Source organism: Alternaria incomplexa (genome assembly GCF_024043165.1).
Source record: "Alternaria incomplexa strain BMP 0042 chromosome Unknown scaffold_14, whole genome shotgun sequence".
NCBI lineage: Eukaryota > Fungi > Ascomycota > Dothideomycetes > Pleosporales > Pleosporaceae > Alternaria > Alternaria incomplexa.
In genome coordinates this window covers 218,496-234,701 of record NW_026249863.1, presented here as the reverse complement: position 1 = coordinate 234,701, position 16,206 = coordinate 218,496, and the positions used below count along the sequence as shown (strand labels likewise).

Below are 16,206 nucleotides of genomic sequence, written 5' to 3'. Positions count from 1 at the left end.
ATAAATTGAAGCTGATAACACTGATGACTTGTAAGTCGGATATAGGCATTATATGGTCAACATAAGCAAACAAGGATGGCCTTCTTAGGACACCAAACCGGGTATCAAACGCTAAACAAATCAACATGAATGAGTACATTCAAAATCCTCTACGATCTCGGTCAAAACAGCGAGTAAAGAAAGGAAAGAGCGAGAACAGTACTTAGGTACAAACTTGCTCTCAAGAGGTATAACAAGCTCGAACGGCTCATTGCCAGTTTGCGCGCTGCATCGCAGCCTCGAAATCTGAGTTGATAGGGAAGTCGGGATCCTGCTGCCGAACTGGAGGTCTGGGGTCAGTTGGAGATCTAGCATTTACATGAAAAAGGGCATACCGGGTGGGTGAAGAGTAGCGCGCGCAGTGCCAGCGATCAAGGATTTTGCCCGCCTAGACTGCACATTCTGTGCCAAGTCGTGGCCCTGGTGTTGCTCTTGAGCAAAGTCTACCGTCGGATGATATGCGGTATCGAGCTGCTCCCACATGCCGTGCGGCGCAGCCAGAGCATTGCAATGCTGTAGACACTCCTGGCATCGAGTAACAATGTGGCCATGCGGAAAGCACTGTGTACAGCCGATCTGACTCGCGTTCATCATCCTGCTCGCCATCGTCTGAGGCGTGAACTCAAACTGATGCAAGCGACCGTGCTCACACCGAGGGGGAAGCAGACGGTAAGGAATCTCCGAGAAACCGATGGTAGTCTGGAAACCAGGAGGGTAGAACGAGGATGTAATGCCTGGCGCCGGAAGTAAACCACCAGGATGGCTGATGCGCTCGTTAATGTCCTCGGCTGATGTGTCGACTAGAACAAAGATGTTCTCGGTGGTCGTCTTATGCAGCTCACAGTTCTGTACGATCTCCTGGGAACGAGGCGGTGTCGCATGCTCGGAATACTGAGGAAGCAAGACTAGGTCGGCCATGGCGTCATGGAGCTCGCTACCGTCGAGGACTTCGATCGGAAAGAACGATTCGAAGCCTTTCATCTCCTTGTAGTTGTGCTTCTTTTCGTCGTGGTAGCTATCGAGCGTTGACATCGCGACCTGTCCGCATGGACACTCGTGGAAAGCATTTGGATCAAGTAGGTCGCCTTGGTCAATGTCTTCCATCCAGTCGGGAATTCGCTCGTAGCTTTCGAGCAAGGCGTGCTCTGGCTTGCCCCTTGTAAGTTCACGAACGAAGGAGGGTTCGAAATCGATGTTCCAGTTACGCGTGTTGTAGTCTGCGATGCCTTCGTTGATCGCCATCTCTTCTTGTTGAAGGAGATACGGTCGGCAAGGGTGATCTAGTCCCACATAATGGCGTACATCAAAGTGACATGCAGGGGTGAATTTCCTCCGATTCCCTTCGATGATGTTCTTGATGTCTTGCAACGTCTTAATGGGTGAACCGGGCGCGACGATAGTACCGGGACAGATGAGAAGCCATTGCATTTCGAGCTCCTGGAGGAGGACGTTCTTGCCATTCTGTGATCGCGTCTTGATAAGGGTATCCAAAGTCTGGGCTCCAATCGCTGCTTTCAGGTCTTCCGGAAGATGTGGTTCCAAAACGTGGAGAAGGAAGGCGATGTCCTGCGCGTCTGCTTGGGTCGGGCGTCCAAACCATGCGTCGACATCCTCGTACGACTGACCATCGCTACCAATGAAGATTGGCTCGAGGTGATTGGCCATGCGTTGGTTGTAAATTCGACCACCCGGGGCCCACTGATCAGTGTCGTTGAAGACAAGCTTGCCATGCTGACGCTGAAGCGCTGCTATCTGGTTACTGCTGGAGCAAGCAGCTTCGGCAGCGTTTTCGTCTCCGACGATTTCGCACTGGGGTTCGGTAGTATGGGATATCCCCGTAGGATCTTGAGCACTTGGTGCGATAGCGGTAACGAGAGGCAGATTCTCTTCGTTTCCAAGAGACGACATCCACTGGTCGCTGCCTGCAGACATATCCCGAAAGCTGGCTAACCACTGTGGCACTTTCGACTCTTCATGAGCGGTCTGTCGGTCGAGGATCATTGCCTCAATTAAGGGCACGATGTCTCCAGTCGTACAAACACCGCAAGACGTGTCATCGTCTATGATCGGCGCCAGTTGAGCTGACTGCTGTTGCTGCTCAAGTATCTGGAATCCACCGAACACCAACCATACCAGGCCGGCAAAGGGAACAAGAGTAACGATGCTCTCAGCGGCAGATCGTACTATCCATAGTGCAAAGAACGTGCAGACCACGAAGATAGCGAACTTCTCAACAAGCGATGGTTGGCCAGTAGCGTTAACGGTGGTGAAGCATCCATCGACCTTGGCCCGCTGCTGGAGCCCCCGAGGGCCCTTGGTGGTGGAATGTTTGTCATCGGACTCTAGCCCGGATAACTTAGGCTGTAAGGTATGGGGGCCGCGCGACTGGAAGTCGTCGAGAGCTCGCAGTATGGGCGCATCGGACGCAGTGAATGAGCGGCGCGACATACTCGGCGCCCGTGTGCTTGGGGCGACAGATGTGTACGTGGTAGCGGACCAGTACGTCATGGAGGTTTGGATAGCCTGGCGTGCATACTGTACGCGCTCACTGGGAAGAGTCAGGGGATATATCATGTAGTTGGAGAAGGCAATCACTGACCTTGGATGAGCGGATGATGCGCGACCGTCGCTCGTGACCGCAGCAGCGGGCGCCATAGCGACTGTTGGTACCTTTTCGGCGTGGATACAGGCTCCGTATACCATACAGATAGCCTGTATGTCGATAGTGGAGATGGAACCGGCGCGCTTGTTAGCTGTGCAAAGCTGCAGTTACTGGGTGGAGTAAATGCGAGCTTGCGAGAAGTGGTGGTGGCCCATCGTTCGGAGGCCGAAAGTACGCCTGGGTTAAGTAGAGGGTAGTGTCAGCTGTAGCGCTGACTACACTAGCTCCACACTAGTCGTAGCTGCGAGTGAATGCACGTGAATGGGCTTGTGCGACCATCACGTACAGGCTTGGCGAAGCTCCTCACGCTTGCGATTCCTTCTCTTAATGACGCAAGGTATATACCGCGAAGATTCTGGGAAGCTGTAGTGTAGGTAATATAGGTAGATGATGACCCCAGCGTAGTACTGCGCAGCGATATATGTATATCAACGTGCTCAGCGAGGTGTTTGTTGCTTGTACGACTTACACTCAACGATATTGACCAAACACCTAGCATCTGGGTGAAAGGGAAGTCAGCGCAACAGTCCAGAAGCTTCGATTAGATAAGTACGCTTCTTTTCCTGAAGTCACTGGCTTGGTTCGGGTGGTTTGCCGACAAGGAAACATGATTGGATGGGCGAAAGATGTCGTGGGAAGAACGTAGGAAATAAATCATGGTTCTGATAGGGGTGGCGAGAACAGGGACTTCTGGTCATGATTGAAAGCAGAGAGAAGAGGGACAGTTGAGCTGGACAGCATCTTTCTGACCAGGACTGAAGTTCCGGGACGTAGCAATTGAGGGGTGAGAAGGTGACGCTCACGCGCACAATCGTGAGAATAGTGGGATAATTACAAAGATATAAGAATGAGGGCATTACAAGAGTCGGATTACTCTCTATTAATAGTAGGTAGGTCATGGGGTATCGTGATAAAGTGAGGTCAAAGTGTGTGGACTGAACAAAAGAAAAGTCTCGGATCTACCTCGACACACGCGCATTTTCATCTACCAGCATCTCAGTGCTGTTTTCCCTTTGTGTTTCCTTGCGGGATATATCGTCCGCCCAGGTGGCCTGAGAAGCGGGCGTTCTCCAGCCACTCAGCCTCCTCCCATCGGCACCATCCACCTCTACGTGGATGTCCGTAACGACTTGAATGTCTCTCGCGTCCTCGCTCGAACCATTAGAACGCTTCGTTACGTCTAGAACGTAGTCGTCTTTTGTGCGCAGCGCCTTGCTGCCACCCCTGCTCCCGTAGGTACGAGCGCCTTGTGGGCGAGAGTGGGAATATGCGCTGCGGTGTCTTGAAGGGAATGCCCTTGGAAGCCAATGTGTGATCAAAGGCCTGAGCAACGGCAGACAGGCGCAAATAATGCCGACGTTGGTCTCAACGGAGCTCCATGTCGCCGCAGGCGGGTTGTCGTAACTAGGATCAGCCGAGTTCGAGATGGCGACGAGAGATTGTAGACGGAGAATTGAGACTAGGCAGACACTGCAGGATCGCGCGTTAGTGTGACTTCTTTGTAACAGTTGATGGTAGGGGTATGCCCGCTGAGTAACTCATCACGAGAAGAGCCGGTGGTACAGTGATGCACCGTGCGAAAATCGAGTGAGCTTTGTGTTACACCTTGTAACAGACATCAGGCGCTCGCAGGACGGCCCGAATGGACAAAACAAGGTAACAGCAGGGAGGAATACTCACAATCCGCCAACTGCGAAGATGGATATGAGTCCAATCTTCTGCCTCTTCCCGAGATTTAACTTCTGGATGACCGGAATAGGAAGAAGAATGATCGCGAAATCGGTAAGGATGTTGATGGCGGCGTTCGTGAACCAGACGGCGAATTGGTTAAGACAAGTAGACTTCTCGTGAGTCCAGAAAGCTCGTACAGGTGTGCAGGTGAAGATACTGGAGAAGACTGTCCAGACGGTGTAGGCGACGACCACGGCCATCGTAAGCCAGTTCGCGATTTGGAACTTCTTGGTCGGGAAGATGCGTCGATATTGGAGAAGCATGGATCCTTTGGTCAAACCGAGCGACAGGTAGTATACGATGAGACTGGACCAAAATGTCTGTCGCTTTATGTTAGCAGAGCCTTAAAGTACACGTTGAGAGTGTCGCACCCTCAAAAACTTGACCATATGGTCGTCTGGTATTGTGTTGATGTGTCTGCCCATACCATATTCGGCCTCTGCATCTGGTCAGCTTCTGTAAGATAACGTAGTTAGGCGTATACTAACGGATACCAATGGCGATTGTCAGGCCAATGGAGCAGAGCTGGCAGAAGGTTAGCATGAGTATACATAACATGACGTAGTAATAAACTTACCATTGCGAGAGCGATGCCGGCATCTTCGATACCCACGCAGCGAATGATAAAGAAGCGCGTATACAGTCGAAGGGCGACGGTGATGAGAGCCAGACCAGTGAAGACGGACGATATCTCGACCGCTTGCCTGCCCCTCGGGTTATCAGATAATGATCCAGCCATGGTGTGATAGCGTAGGTCTCAAGACGACCAGATAAGGTGAATCAGGCTGCTTTTGTGGGAAACATGGAGTATTTCACAGCCTGCTCAGATCCCTGAACGAGATGGGTGGTATGGGCATTGGTCGGTGGCTTTACCTTTAACCACACTTATGCACGTACCCACCTTCCGTACGCCCATCGAACAGTGACATTCGCCAATTACTCCGCGGGTGCCAGGGTCTGCAGCCCTGTCAGAAAACCTTCGGCATGGCCACGAGTCGAAAACGCGAGAGCAACGAAGTGTGTGAGATCGGTCTCAACACGTCCCGTGCGACGTTCCGGTTTTCCCGGGATCTACAGAACGCAGAGAACCCAGTCCCTGCACAATGGTGAGCTGTTCGGCTGTCACGAAAAGTTGGAGAAGTAGCTCCAACTTCAAGCGGCACGCGTGTGCAAAAGTTGTGTATGGTTCGACCTCGAGCAGTTCGTGTTCATTCGTTTTGTGATGGTGGCTATGGTGTCACCAACCATGTTCGCCGGATGTAGTGTTTCAGCCCGATGCATAGGGCTCCTTCGGCCGCCAGCATCCTGGGAAGTGAGATCGTGATATTACACACGGGCTAAGGAGTCGTGGATGCGATTCCATCTTGAGCGTCGTACCGAGCCAGAGCGGTAAAGGATGCCACTGAGAACTCGGGAGGATCAGTCGAAAAAGCGGAGTGTACACACATGCAGGAACGTGGCACGGCTTGCGTGATGTCGTACAGGAGACGGTAAACTCTCATTCGCGGACTTCGTAAGCGAGGACTAAAAACTTTGTGTAGGCAAAACCATGATCATCCTTCGCGTTCGCAGGCTGCAGCTAGAGACGCACGGGGCGGACCTAGAGACGAACTTGCGCACGCAATGCGCTTTTTCATTTCTACCTCGCCAAAGTACGAAGCTTTAGAAATTGACGGCACGAACACCATCGCGAGCCGTCTGGAAAGGAGCTTTCATGTGCTGAGTTTGAATTGGTTGAGGCCCGGGCCGGAACCCTAGTGTCAACCCCATGAATTTGACAGGACGCTATATCCTCCGTCGCAGTCAGCAAGACGGCTCTGCCACTTGACATGCTTGGTTCCTACTCCGTAGACTTGATGGTCGCGCAGCTGCGTTGCTAGAAAGCGAGCAGAAGCAGTATGGCCCTGAAAATCTGCAGATCAGTCATCATCAACGCATGCAGCTGCTCAAGACCGTTAGAAGTCGCCGAGGCAAGTCGAATACAGGTGGAGACCTCAGAAATTGGACAAGATCAACTTCCACTAAACGTTTGGTGAGCAGAATAACTGTGGCTCCAGGAGATGTGCGGGTAGCTTTTAGACCGGATCTTTAGCTGTACGCGAGCCGCGATGACCCGGCGGCGGCCTTTTCTCGCTGAGACCTGCTGTGGAGATTGCCAACGGGTCGTAGCTGACTATGCGCACGGGATGAGCTCTCCATCTGTCTGTGGCTTCCTCACATAAATGAAGCTCCATATAGGCTGTACAGCGATGCCGTTGACACATTGTTGTTTCTGAGATTCTCCTTGCTTTTCTTTCCCCGCGGAAACAGGGTTGAGTCGGTCCTTCTGCCCGGCAAAGATCTGAGCCTGAGGATGCGTCCGACAGTGAGGGCCTTAGCCTGGGCGCGCGCTGTGACATGAGGATCGTCGACAGCGTAGTGTTACAAAAGGGCATGGTGTCGTGGGAACAGAGCGGACCCCTTCTCCACAAGTCGCGATTCGAAGGTGTCCCCAGCGGCTGGGCACCACGCGACGCCAAGGCGCTAGTGCGATTCGGCATCAGCCGGGTGTTCGACAACTCTCAACTTGTCTATCTTCATGTCAATCACGTTGAAAGAGGACTCGTGCGCAGCCCTACACACCGTTCAGGCGAGCGACATCATAGGTGTTATCTGACTGCCAATCATAAGTGGGTGCAGTCCACGCGAGAAGAGCTGCACACCTGGGCATGTGCCGAGTCGAGAGAGGCCCGCGCGTAAGCACCAGGTTGTCTGCTCGCCCATTGGAGCTTCCCCTTTCCTACCAGACATCTTCGATGGCGGTTGAAACTGTTTGCATATCGCTAAGACTCCGATACCCGCTACGTTTCTGTCCACGTAACAGGAAGATGCCGTTTTGCAGCTGATACCCAACGCTCCAGCTTGGCGCTTACTGTGACGAATTCGTCCAACTTACGTACAACGACATGCAACCATTATTGCTTTTTCGCAGCGAAGGGGTGCCATTATGTCAGTATGTTGCGCGGACCCTCTTTTCGCGCTTGCTTCCGCGCTTGTTGTGGAGGGCGTACTTTGGCAGCCGGGCTACGTTGTTCGCTGCCGCTGTTCCAGAAAAGCGAGGCGACGCCGCACCCGCAGACCCTTCGTTGGCTCACAGTGGCGCAATGCTGCACGCCGCTGATTCTAAGTCCATTGGGTGTTTGCTTTTCAGGGCGATGTCCTGCTAGCCTCCGAGGACCGAAAGCTACCGAGTACCATTGAACACGTACCGTGCTTCATGTTCTCGCTCGGCGCTATTGTGACTCCAACGAGGCCAGCTCAACGGAGCAAATTTCGGAGTCTCAGCACCCGATCCCAAGAGAGGAATTGGGAACTGTCAAAACGGGTCAGCATCGTGGAGTTGACCCAAATCGTAGGGTTTGGGTCAGCCTGTTCGGTAGATCAACGGTTGATCTATCGAAAAACCTAACCTTTACCGTGGTGTCTTTACGGTACCCATGATAACTACTGGAGGAGTCCAGGAAAATTCCCGCACATTATCGTCAGGCTCATTTCCTCCATCCCCCAACGGCTACTTGCTTACGACGACACCCCTCTTATCGCAGCACTGCCACTTCCCGCGATGTAAGCAGTATCCAGGTACCGCCGCATGTCCAGGTAACCCCTCTTCACAGGCGTGTTACGTACCTTTCCCTGAAGACGGATTACCATCGTTGGCCAGGGTAGCCCTGTAGGCAACATTGAAACTGTACCACTGGAGTATGAGTATCACCAGCTGGGACGGATCAGAGCCTTGTGCTTGAGGATGAAGTTAATGCGCGTAGTGAGGGTTGTGAGCAATAGCCGCGAGATTTCGCCGTTGGAGATGATTGTGGGATGGAAGTATGTTACCGACAGTCTAATGATTGTAGTAATGCGCTACCAATGCGAGAACGGGAGTGCACAACGACGGTCCATCCTTGCCTTCGAAGGCACTACTACCCGGCGGCAACGTCACAATGCGACATAGGCTCTCGACTTCCATCTCCTACAGCCTTACCCCAGCCTTCCAATTATGCGATGAACGGCATTCACATGGTCCTACCGTGTCTCCACATCCAAACCCATGTCCTCTGGAATCGCCTCGACGAGTATCACGGCCGGACTCATGAGTACGCCGTTGTGCAAAGCCTTCAACTGATCCGAGACATCAGCAAAGGGGCCTCTTACTTCCAGTAGTACAAGCTTTTAGTCCTGCGCCTCCTCAGATGAGGTGGGGTCTTGCGGCCATGCGGTGTCTTCGATACCCGATACGAGCGCTGGGGTCACGCAGAGACAGACACGATACCGGGCGTCCTCAGATACTGAGGTCATTTGCTTCGGGTCAACGCTGTTCCCGGGTGTACACACTCGATCCGATGATGATCTTGCAAATCGAGAAGCTCCAGCTTTGATCGCATGAGTTCGCACGGCCAGGTCTCGGGCTCGAATTTGTCCCGCACTTCATTCAAAAAGAGATGTCTCGCGAACTCTCCGTGGAAGACAGCGGATTATTTTTCTCGCTAAGGCAAGGACCTGGGAGTTTCTAAGATGGCTATTCTCGATTCTTTTGATGGTCGCTGGCGTGTCTAGGCGTTTCACTGTGTGAAGGTCACCTTAGCTATGGTTAGCTTCTTCATCTCCAATCCAGCGATGTATTTGGAAACTTCCAGTAATTGGTACGTCGTCAATTTGTACTTGCAGTAGATTGTCTAGCTTGCATCAAGTACAGATATTCACTTCTCTTTCAACTGTGCTTTGGCGGTTTGGGCTGAGCACGAGCAACATCATTGTGAAGTGCATGGAGTGAACAAAGCCGTACGAATAACTGGAGGCCCTTTGTTGACTATCGTGGCTGTGTTCATAGCCATTGCTCTACGTTGTCGCTTATAGACATTGTGAGCGCATACTGATACCCATATGTTGTACACAATGTCTTGTGTAGGGCCATGCCCGTTGAGACAACCTTCGCTGGAGAGAAATGCGAGTCTCACTACTAGTGTCTCGTATGTGCACCGATACTTTTCATTTCCATGCGGCTCTTGTAGTCCCCTTTCACGATAACGTCACTGTTTTGATAGCTTTTGAATGAATGCTCACTGGATACAAGCAGGAAGGGGATAGGGACCAGCTGAGGCCGGTTGCGCATGTGATTCACCAGCTGCCAAGTTCGCCTTCTCGCTCTCTGCTTACGGCCTTTGCTTCGTCTCAAAGAATGTAAAGTCCGACCAAACCCAGGTGTAAAGCCTTCACAGCATCAGCTCAACCATGTTCCATCGACTAGACCATCTGCCACCCCAACGCGGCCTAGATAGCTCCTTCTATAGCTACACGACACTCGATGGCCTGCCTCACCGATCCTACGCCCTCTACCTCCTGCGACGATGTGCCTACATCGTCGGACCTATCATGCGTCGGCATGGCTGGACTGTCCCAATGCTGCATGAGCTCTCGCAGTACTCTTCCTGCCATGGCAAGTCCCTGACTCAAAAGCAATACGGCATAGATCGTTATGGGAAAACCACAACCGAGATCATCCCGTTGAACATACAGTTACGTTTACGTGACGATCGCGATCCACGCCGTTTCGTCCATATGAACGACTTGGTAAGGACAATGCTGCATGAGCTTGCGCATTTTGCGCATGCGCGGCATTTCGTGGGGTTTTACAAGTTGAATGCTGCATTATTAAACGAACTAGTCAAAGACGTCGAGACTGGGGAGCTCCGTCGGCGTGTAGACTGGCGCGATGTCCCCATACGCATTGCACGATTGGAAGAGATCGTGTACACTATGACTAGAGACCTGAAGACGACCTTTGCGGAGGTGATTGGCGTTGAGAGGAAAGATCGGTACAGATATAGGGTGTGAGAGCCGCGTATGAGAGCATCACGTTCAAGATAGAGCTGAGTAGAGCAGAAAGACACGGGTTGTATTGGTCGAGCGGTTAGAGACCAGCGTTTGGGTGTGGTTTAAGCATTCAGCTACGACTTGCTGAACTAGATGATAGCTCAATCAGTCGGTTTCACAGAGAGTACGTCCTCGAGGCGGATATCATCATCAGCCTCAAGTCGCTTGATCGTGACAACCGATGACTCAACAACCCTATAGCTGATGTGCGTGTGAACTGTCGTCGGCGCCCAACCCAGCATCTGCCATCCTAGTAGCTCCCAGACTGTTCCCTCAAACCAGTCCTTGAGAAAAGCGTTCTCACTGATGCCCATTATACATGTCTGCCCATCTTTGAAACCGGCGAACTTCAACGACCTCACCCACGATTCTCCTGGATCCGTTTTCTCGCGTCCGCTTGTACTTAGAGGTGTAAAGCCGGTGTGAATGACATGTTGTTTCCCTGGATACAGTGTAACGTATTGGCTTCTAGTCGTCCATGAAAACCTCTCGCTAGAGAAATAGCAAAGATTCAAGGTGCTGCGTGGCACGCGTTCGCCAGTCTCGACATCGGTGAACGTGAGCCCGCCATCATGAAGTATCTTGCCGTCGAAGAGGCTCGTTTCACGTTTGTACAATGTAATCGGTTTGTCGTGACGAAGCGTGAGACTGAGGCGGATGTTCAGATCGGTGGATCCGTCGATGTCGAAAACGTCGGGCGAAGAAGTGATGGCGACGTCGATAGATGGTGAACTAGCCATTACGACTGACAAAAATACAGCATCTAATCTGGAAAAGTAAAGGTGTGAGAGCAGTAACTATACTCATGGGTAATGCAAAGACAAATGCAAAGCTGCTGCCTTGACGCGTCGCGTCCTGCATGCGCCATTGTCAATTTTACAGAACTTCGGTCCGCATCGCTACTCGGGCATTGTCCCAGGCAATCATCTGGAACCATTGCGGGCTTTGCGATCGCATTGTTTCTAAGGATGTGAACGCTGACAGCCACGTCGACAGGGTGAGCAGATGCGTTCATGGGTGCTAGAGCTGCCAAACGAGATATCCGATGGATAATGTCATCAGCCACGCTAACCACATCCAGCACTAGCGTGCACACGAGCCATCAGCATATCCATGGATATCGTCACGTACGAGCTGCGCCCACTACACCACCTTACTCTATTCATACGGAATTGCGCGACTCATTTAAAAAGAGTGATCTGAAGAGGTATGGACGCGATACGGCAAGGAACGCTATGCGTCCTGGCTGGCAAAAACTACAATGTTCGCACCATCCACACCAAGGGGAACGCCGCGACCAAGTGAAGGTGAAAGGGTCTGATGGGAGCAAGACCCCGGAACAAGAGGCAGCACCAAGAGCTATCATGACCGAAACAATGAGTCTCATGAACGCCCGATCACAATGGAGGAGTCCAGTATTGATGTGCTGAGAAAGCCATATTTGGCTATCAGATGGCTCTCTGACGTCTGGAACTATCGCAGGTCACCTCAACTTGTCCCGTCTTAACCGCTTCTCAGCACAATCCTATTGTTCCGCGAAGTGAACGCGCTCAAAATGGGTCGTTCTTGCGTCTTCACTACGACTCGCATTAGGAATTACCAGTCTTCACCACCCGATTGGGACAAGACGGCAGAAATTTGTGCAGCTCACCTCGAGACAATAGCAGCTTAATGAGAAACAGTCGCAGCCGTCGACAGTAGTCCTCATACTTAAACTGCCCTCCTCCTTGGCAGAATCTATCGTCAGACTGCCCAGCTTCTTCTATCTTCTCATTACGACTTTCTCAGTTTACCGCACGTTACCATACATTCTTCAGCACTCAGCTTCTTACTTCCATCTTTCGATCTTTACGATACCCATTACTCTTTACGATACCTTTCCATTATCATGTCTTCCTCTACTCTGCCCTCGGTCGAGCTGGTCTCACCCGGCATGCTTGAAGCTGCCACCATCTTGGCTGGACTTCGTCACACTCGTCCCAGAGATCCCTTTACGACTCCCACAAGGTCACCTTCCGTCATCCTCCCTTCGGTTGAGCAGGCCTCACCGATCGATGTACCCATGGGAGCTGCTCGTGCTGGCCACACCTTCGGCACTCGCTCCACCGGCGCTCCTTCTCCGTCTGCTTCTTACAGCTCTGGCAAACCTCGTCTGCTCAAGCTCAAGCTCAGGCGCCCCAAGAACACCACCGCGATCGACTCCACTCCCATCCCCGTGAGCCAGGCTGTCGGCCCCCCCAACGCAGAGTCTGGTCGCTCAGGTCTCAAGCTCAAACTACGTTGCATCCAATCCGCCCTTCATCCTTCTTCACCCACCCCCATTGCTGGCGCTGGCCATAAGCGCAAGATCGATCAACTCGTCACTCAGTCTGAGGATGACAACGACTCCGAGGCCGACATCATGCCGCCCAAACGTCGCATGAAGCAGACCGCCCAACCTCCTCTGCCCATCTCCGCGCCCACCATGAAGCGCAACAAGCGCATCCTGGACCCGAAGAGGGCTGACCACGCAGCACTCATCGCCACTGCCGCCAAGGCCGGCAACGAGTACTACGACTCGGACGTGGGCGACGTCGCTGGCGACGTCAAAGACACCACCAAGCCAGAATTGTTCCGCAACGTCACCTGGGGCGCCTACGCCACCGACTACGCCGACGACGACAACTTCAAGGCCAATCCTGAGTTCACTCAGTTCGTCCCCGGCCGGTTCGAGCTTCTCGCTGACGGCACCGCGTTCGACCAGAAGCACAAGCTGGTCGTCAAGCTCCTCGACAAGAACGGCAAGAAGCGCATCTTCGCCAACCCGCCCCCGCGCAACTGGGCTTCGCAGGAGGCCATCACGGCGCTGAACAAGCGCACTGTTCAGCAAATCCGGCGCAACACCAGCGTCCGGTTCCGTGAGGTCGTGCAGGCCTACGTGGCGGAGGAGCGCAAGTGGATCCTCGCCAACCTCACCGCCGGCAAGCCCACCAAGGGGTGGAAGGCCTTCGTTGAGGCGTTCAACCAGACCTTCGGCGGCAAGATTCTCGCGGGTACGGCCGGCGCTCGGCCTTTGAGGAGTCACTCAAGTCTCACCAAGGAGGTGGAGAGATTTGGAGCTGACTTCTACATGAAGGGTCGGGTGCCGGTGACAGCCAAGAAGGTGGTCAAGAAGGAGTGAGTGGTTGTGGCGGCGGAGATGTGGTGTGGTGGTGTCTGGTCTGTGGGTGCTGGTGGTGAGCTGGGCGCTGGTCGTCCGTAAGTCTCACCTTGATGATCATTAGCTAGTTGTGAGCTGGGGCTGGTCCCTTGTAAGTCTCGACAATTCATATATACACTCTTTGAACACTCGCACAATGTATTCGTGATGATCAATGCTGACTGAAAAAATGATTTGTGTGCCTCCAGGCCATGCATGCCAGATATACTTGATGAACTGCAATGTGTATATCGTCTTCCCGCTGCTATAACCTGATGCATTTTAACCATTGGCACGTGTATGTTATCTCTGGTCTTCACCCTTCGCACCCTAAAGCTGAGTCAGAACTCCATTGCATCCGTCGCCATGGTATCCACCCCCATTGATGCAAGCACCGCCGCAACATCGTCGACTGCCTGCTCGATCTTCTGATGCTCTTGGTGCACCATCTCCACACACCGCATGACCTGAGATCGCGCGGTATGCGCCTCAGCTGGTCGCGTTCCTTCCGTACCCGCGAACTGATCTACGACATCAAACAGCAGGTGCCCGTAGCTATCATCTGCGCTCGCAGAATAGCGCGAAGAGTTCGCGCCATTCTTCTCGTCCTCAAATTCCGGAAGGTTATATTTTTCTATCGCAGTCTTCGTCATGACTGCAATCTCGTTGTGGAGGAAGATCGCATCTGAGTTGGGGTTGAGCATGCGAAACAGTGCTGGTGAAGAGCCGGACCCGCTGATGTTGCATCGGAAGACTCGGGTGATGATGCTGCCGTACAGTAAGAAGTCGTTGAGACCAATGATCTCCTTGAGTCTTTGGAGGATACTGTTGGTGTAACAGGACGTGTGTGTGTTCATTGTCTCAACCAGTGTTACCGTTGAAATCGATTGTGTGTGTTTTCGGTGCGGTTGGCTGTTGAATGTGACGTTCTGTTGAAAGCTTCTGATAGTGGTTAAAGTGGTAGAAGGTAAAGGGCCGTTTATAAGGGGTCTATAGGCTCTGAACTCAAGAGTGAAATTGGTTGAGTAGAACAAGAGTCAGATCGTGAACCGTTCTCGGTCGATATAAGCGGCGAAGAAGGCTCTCATTCACATCGCCAAGGTAGGGCCACAATGATCGAATCGGTGAATTGAGTGAGCTTCTCAAGGGTCGTGACTCCCGCGGAGCGACTGCGGAGGTCTCAAAGCAAGATGTCGCAAACTTCATCTTCTTGTAAGGCAAGGAGTGTGACGGGTCGGTAGTGACGAACAAAAGCAGCACCTGACTGATTAGCCAAGTAGCAAGAGATTTAAATGCAATATATATATATAAGTATAGAAGGAATTTGCGAAGCAAAAGAGAAGGTAATTCGCCAGTCCGTTAAATACTTGCACTTACCTTGTGATGAGTTGACTATTGCTTGTTCGGCCTCATTGTCTAACCTCATTCTATTGTTCTATACGAGCAAAACATCAAAGGTAGTTAATGATTGCGCACGCAGTTGTGCCAAAGTTTGTCGTACAACAGGACTACGCTGCCAAGTGAGTGTAGGATGGAGTGACCTCTACTGCAAGCTGAGCCAAACTGCGCGCAAGACCCTTCAGCCATGATACCTGCTGAACAGGCGCTACAGTTGCAGCAAACCCAGGTTCGGGCGTGACGGGTAGATCAAAGGGCGATTGCAACGACAACACAGCTAAGAGAGCGGCAAGATCGAGAACACCAATTTGACCGGCAGCAGGCACATCTTTCCCGATACTACCAAAGCGGAGACAAGAAGCCTCGAAAGCTCGTCGGGCCTGCTCGCGCTGCTGCACAGCCACACCCTGCTCTTCCAGCACTTTCCTGGTCTGCGCATCTTTCGCCAGCTCAGCTGCCTTCTGCGCCTTGTCCAAGCGCCTGTAGATGAAGTCAATTACCACGCATCGCGCAACGAAGACATACCCTCTCGTCATCAACGAGAATCTCTGCGTGCAATACTCGCGAAATCTCTGTATCAAGGGATGCAAGAGATTCGTACCTTCCAGTACCGACGGTAGATTTGGTTCGTCCTCGTCGTACATCTCGGAGAGCAAAGCTTCGTGCCACATCTGGATGTGTGGACGAGCGCGCAGAAAGGAGATGAGGTGGGCTTTGGCTATATGGGCCGAGTCAGACTTGCATAGTATGTGCGAGATAAAGGTCAGATAGTAGAACCACTCCACTGCCGAAGTGTACGACTGAATCGTGGAAAAGATCGCTGGGATGGTGTACCAGCTGGGCCGGAAGACTTTCGGCTGTTGAGTGTATTCCATTTCGGTGAAACCGCGCAACGTCAAGCTGATCATTTGGACACGCTTTGCTTAGTCTTCGCTGGGTTGTGGTAGCTGAAAGAAGCTCGTGGAATCGCGCATGCTCATGGAATGACCTCGATTGACGGCGTTGTGAAGGGTGATGTCGAGAAACAGTGTCTGTTTGCTGGTGGTCGATAGCGCAAGCGATGAATAAGTCACACCATTAGACGGGACTGTATCCGGGGGTGATGCGAGTATGAAGTGCGAAGCGCTCATGACCCCTGGGACTCCAGGTACCGATGTTGCTAGTTCCTGAACAGATCGTCAAGTGCTCTACGACCCAAAAAAGTGTGCAGGGTACTCAATGAAAGACGCAAACCACCTTACACTTGACGGTGCGAGAGCAATCTCTCCACCACCCCACCATACATTGGAGC

The 16,206-nt window shown here is 52.4% G+C and overlaps 5 protein-coding genes across 5 annotated transcripts; 1 reads left to right on the top strand and 4 right to left on the bottom strand.

The window, feature by feature from the left end:
- Positions 1–354: 354 nt before the first annotated feature.
- J4E90_008801 (uncharacterized protein) lies at positions 355–3,200 on the bottom strand (the record flags this gene model as incomplete). The annotated part of the gene is made up of 2 exons (XM_051438323.1): positions 355–2,792; positions 3,194–3,200. 2 exons carry the CDS (start codon positions 3,198–3,200, stop codon positions 355–357), a joined length of 2,445 nt encoding a protein of 814 aa, XP_051287633.1.
- Positions 3,201–3,660: 460 nt separating this feature from the next.
- On the bottom strand, positions 3,661–5,171 carry J4E90_008800 (uncharacterized protein; the record flags this gene model as incomplete). The annotated part of the gene is made up of 5 exons (XM_051438322.1): positions 3,661–3,925; positions 4,382–4,758; positions 4,804–4,871; positions 4,921–4,957; positions 5,010–5,171. The coding sequence occupies 5 exons, from the start codon at positions 5,169–5,171 to the stop codon at positions 3,661–3,663; spliced, it is 909 nt and encodes a 302-aa protein (XP_051287632.1).
- A 7,056-nt stretch (positions 5,172–12,227) lies between these two features.
- Positions 12,228–13,499, top strand: J4E90_008799 (uncharacterized protein; the record flags this gene model as incomplete). The annotated part of the gene is made up of 1 exon (XM_051438321.1): positions 12,228–13,499. The coding sequence occupies one exon, from the start codon at positions 12,228–12,230 to the stop codon at positions 13,497–13,499; it is 1,272 nt and encodes a 423-aa protein (XP_051287631.1).
- A 359-nt stretch (positions 13,500–13,858) lies between these two features.
- J4E90_008798 (uncharacterized protein) lies at positions 13,859–14,374 on the bottom strand (the record flags this gene model as incomplete). Its single annotated transcript, XM_051438320.1, has 1 exon — positions 13,859–14,374. One exon carries the CDS (start codon positions 14,372–14,374, stop codon positions 13,859–13,861), a length of 516 nt encoding a protein of 171 aa, XP_051287630.1.
- A 651-nt stretch (positions 14,375–15,025) lies between these two features.
- On the bottom strand, positions 15,026–15,586 carry J4E90_008797 (uncharacterized protein; the record flags this gene model as incomplete). Its single annotated transcript, XM_051438319.1, has 3 exons — positions 15,026–15,395; positions 15,441–15,463; positions 15,527–15,586. 3 exons carry the CDS (start codon positions 15,584–15,586, stop codon positions 15,026–15,028), a joined length of 453 nt encoding a protein of 150 aa, XP_051287629.1.
- Positions 15,587–16,206: the final 620 nt, after the last annotated feature.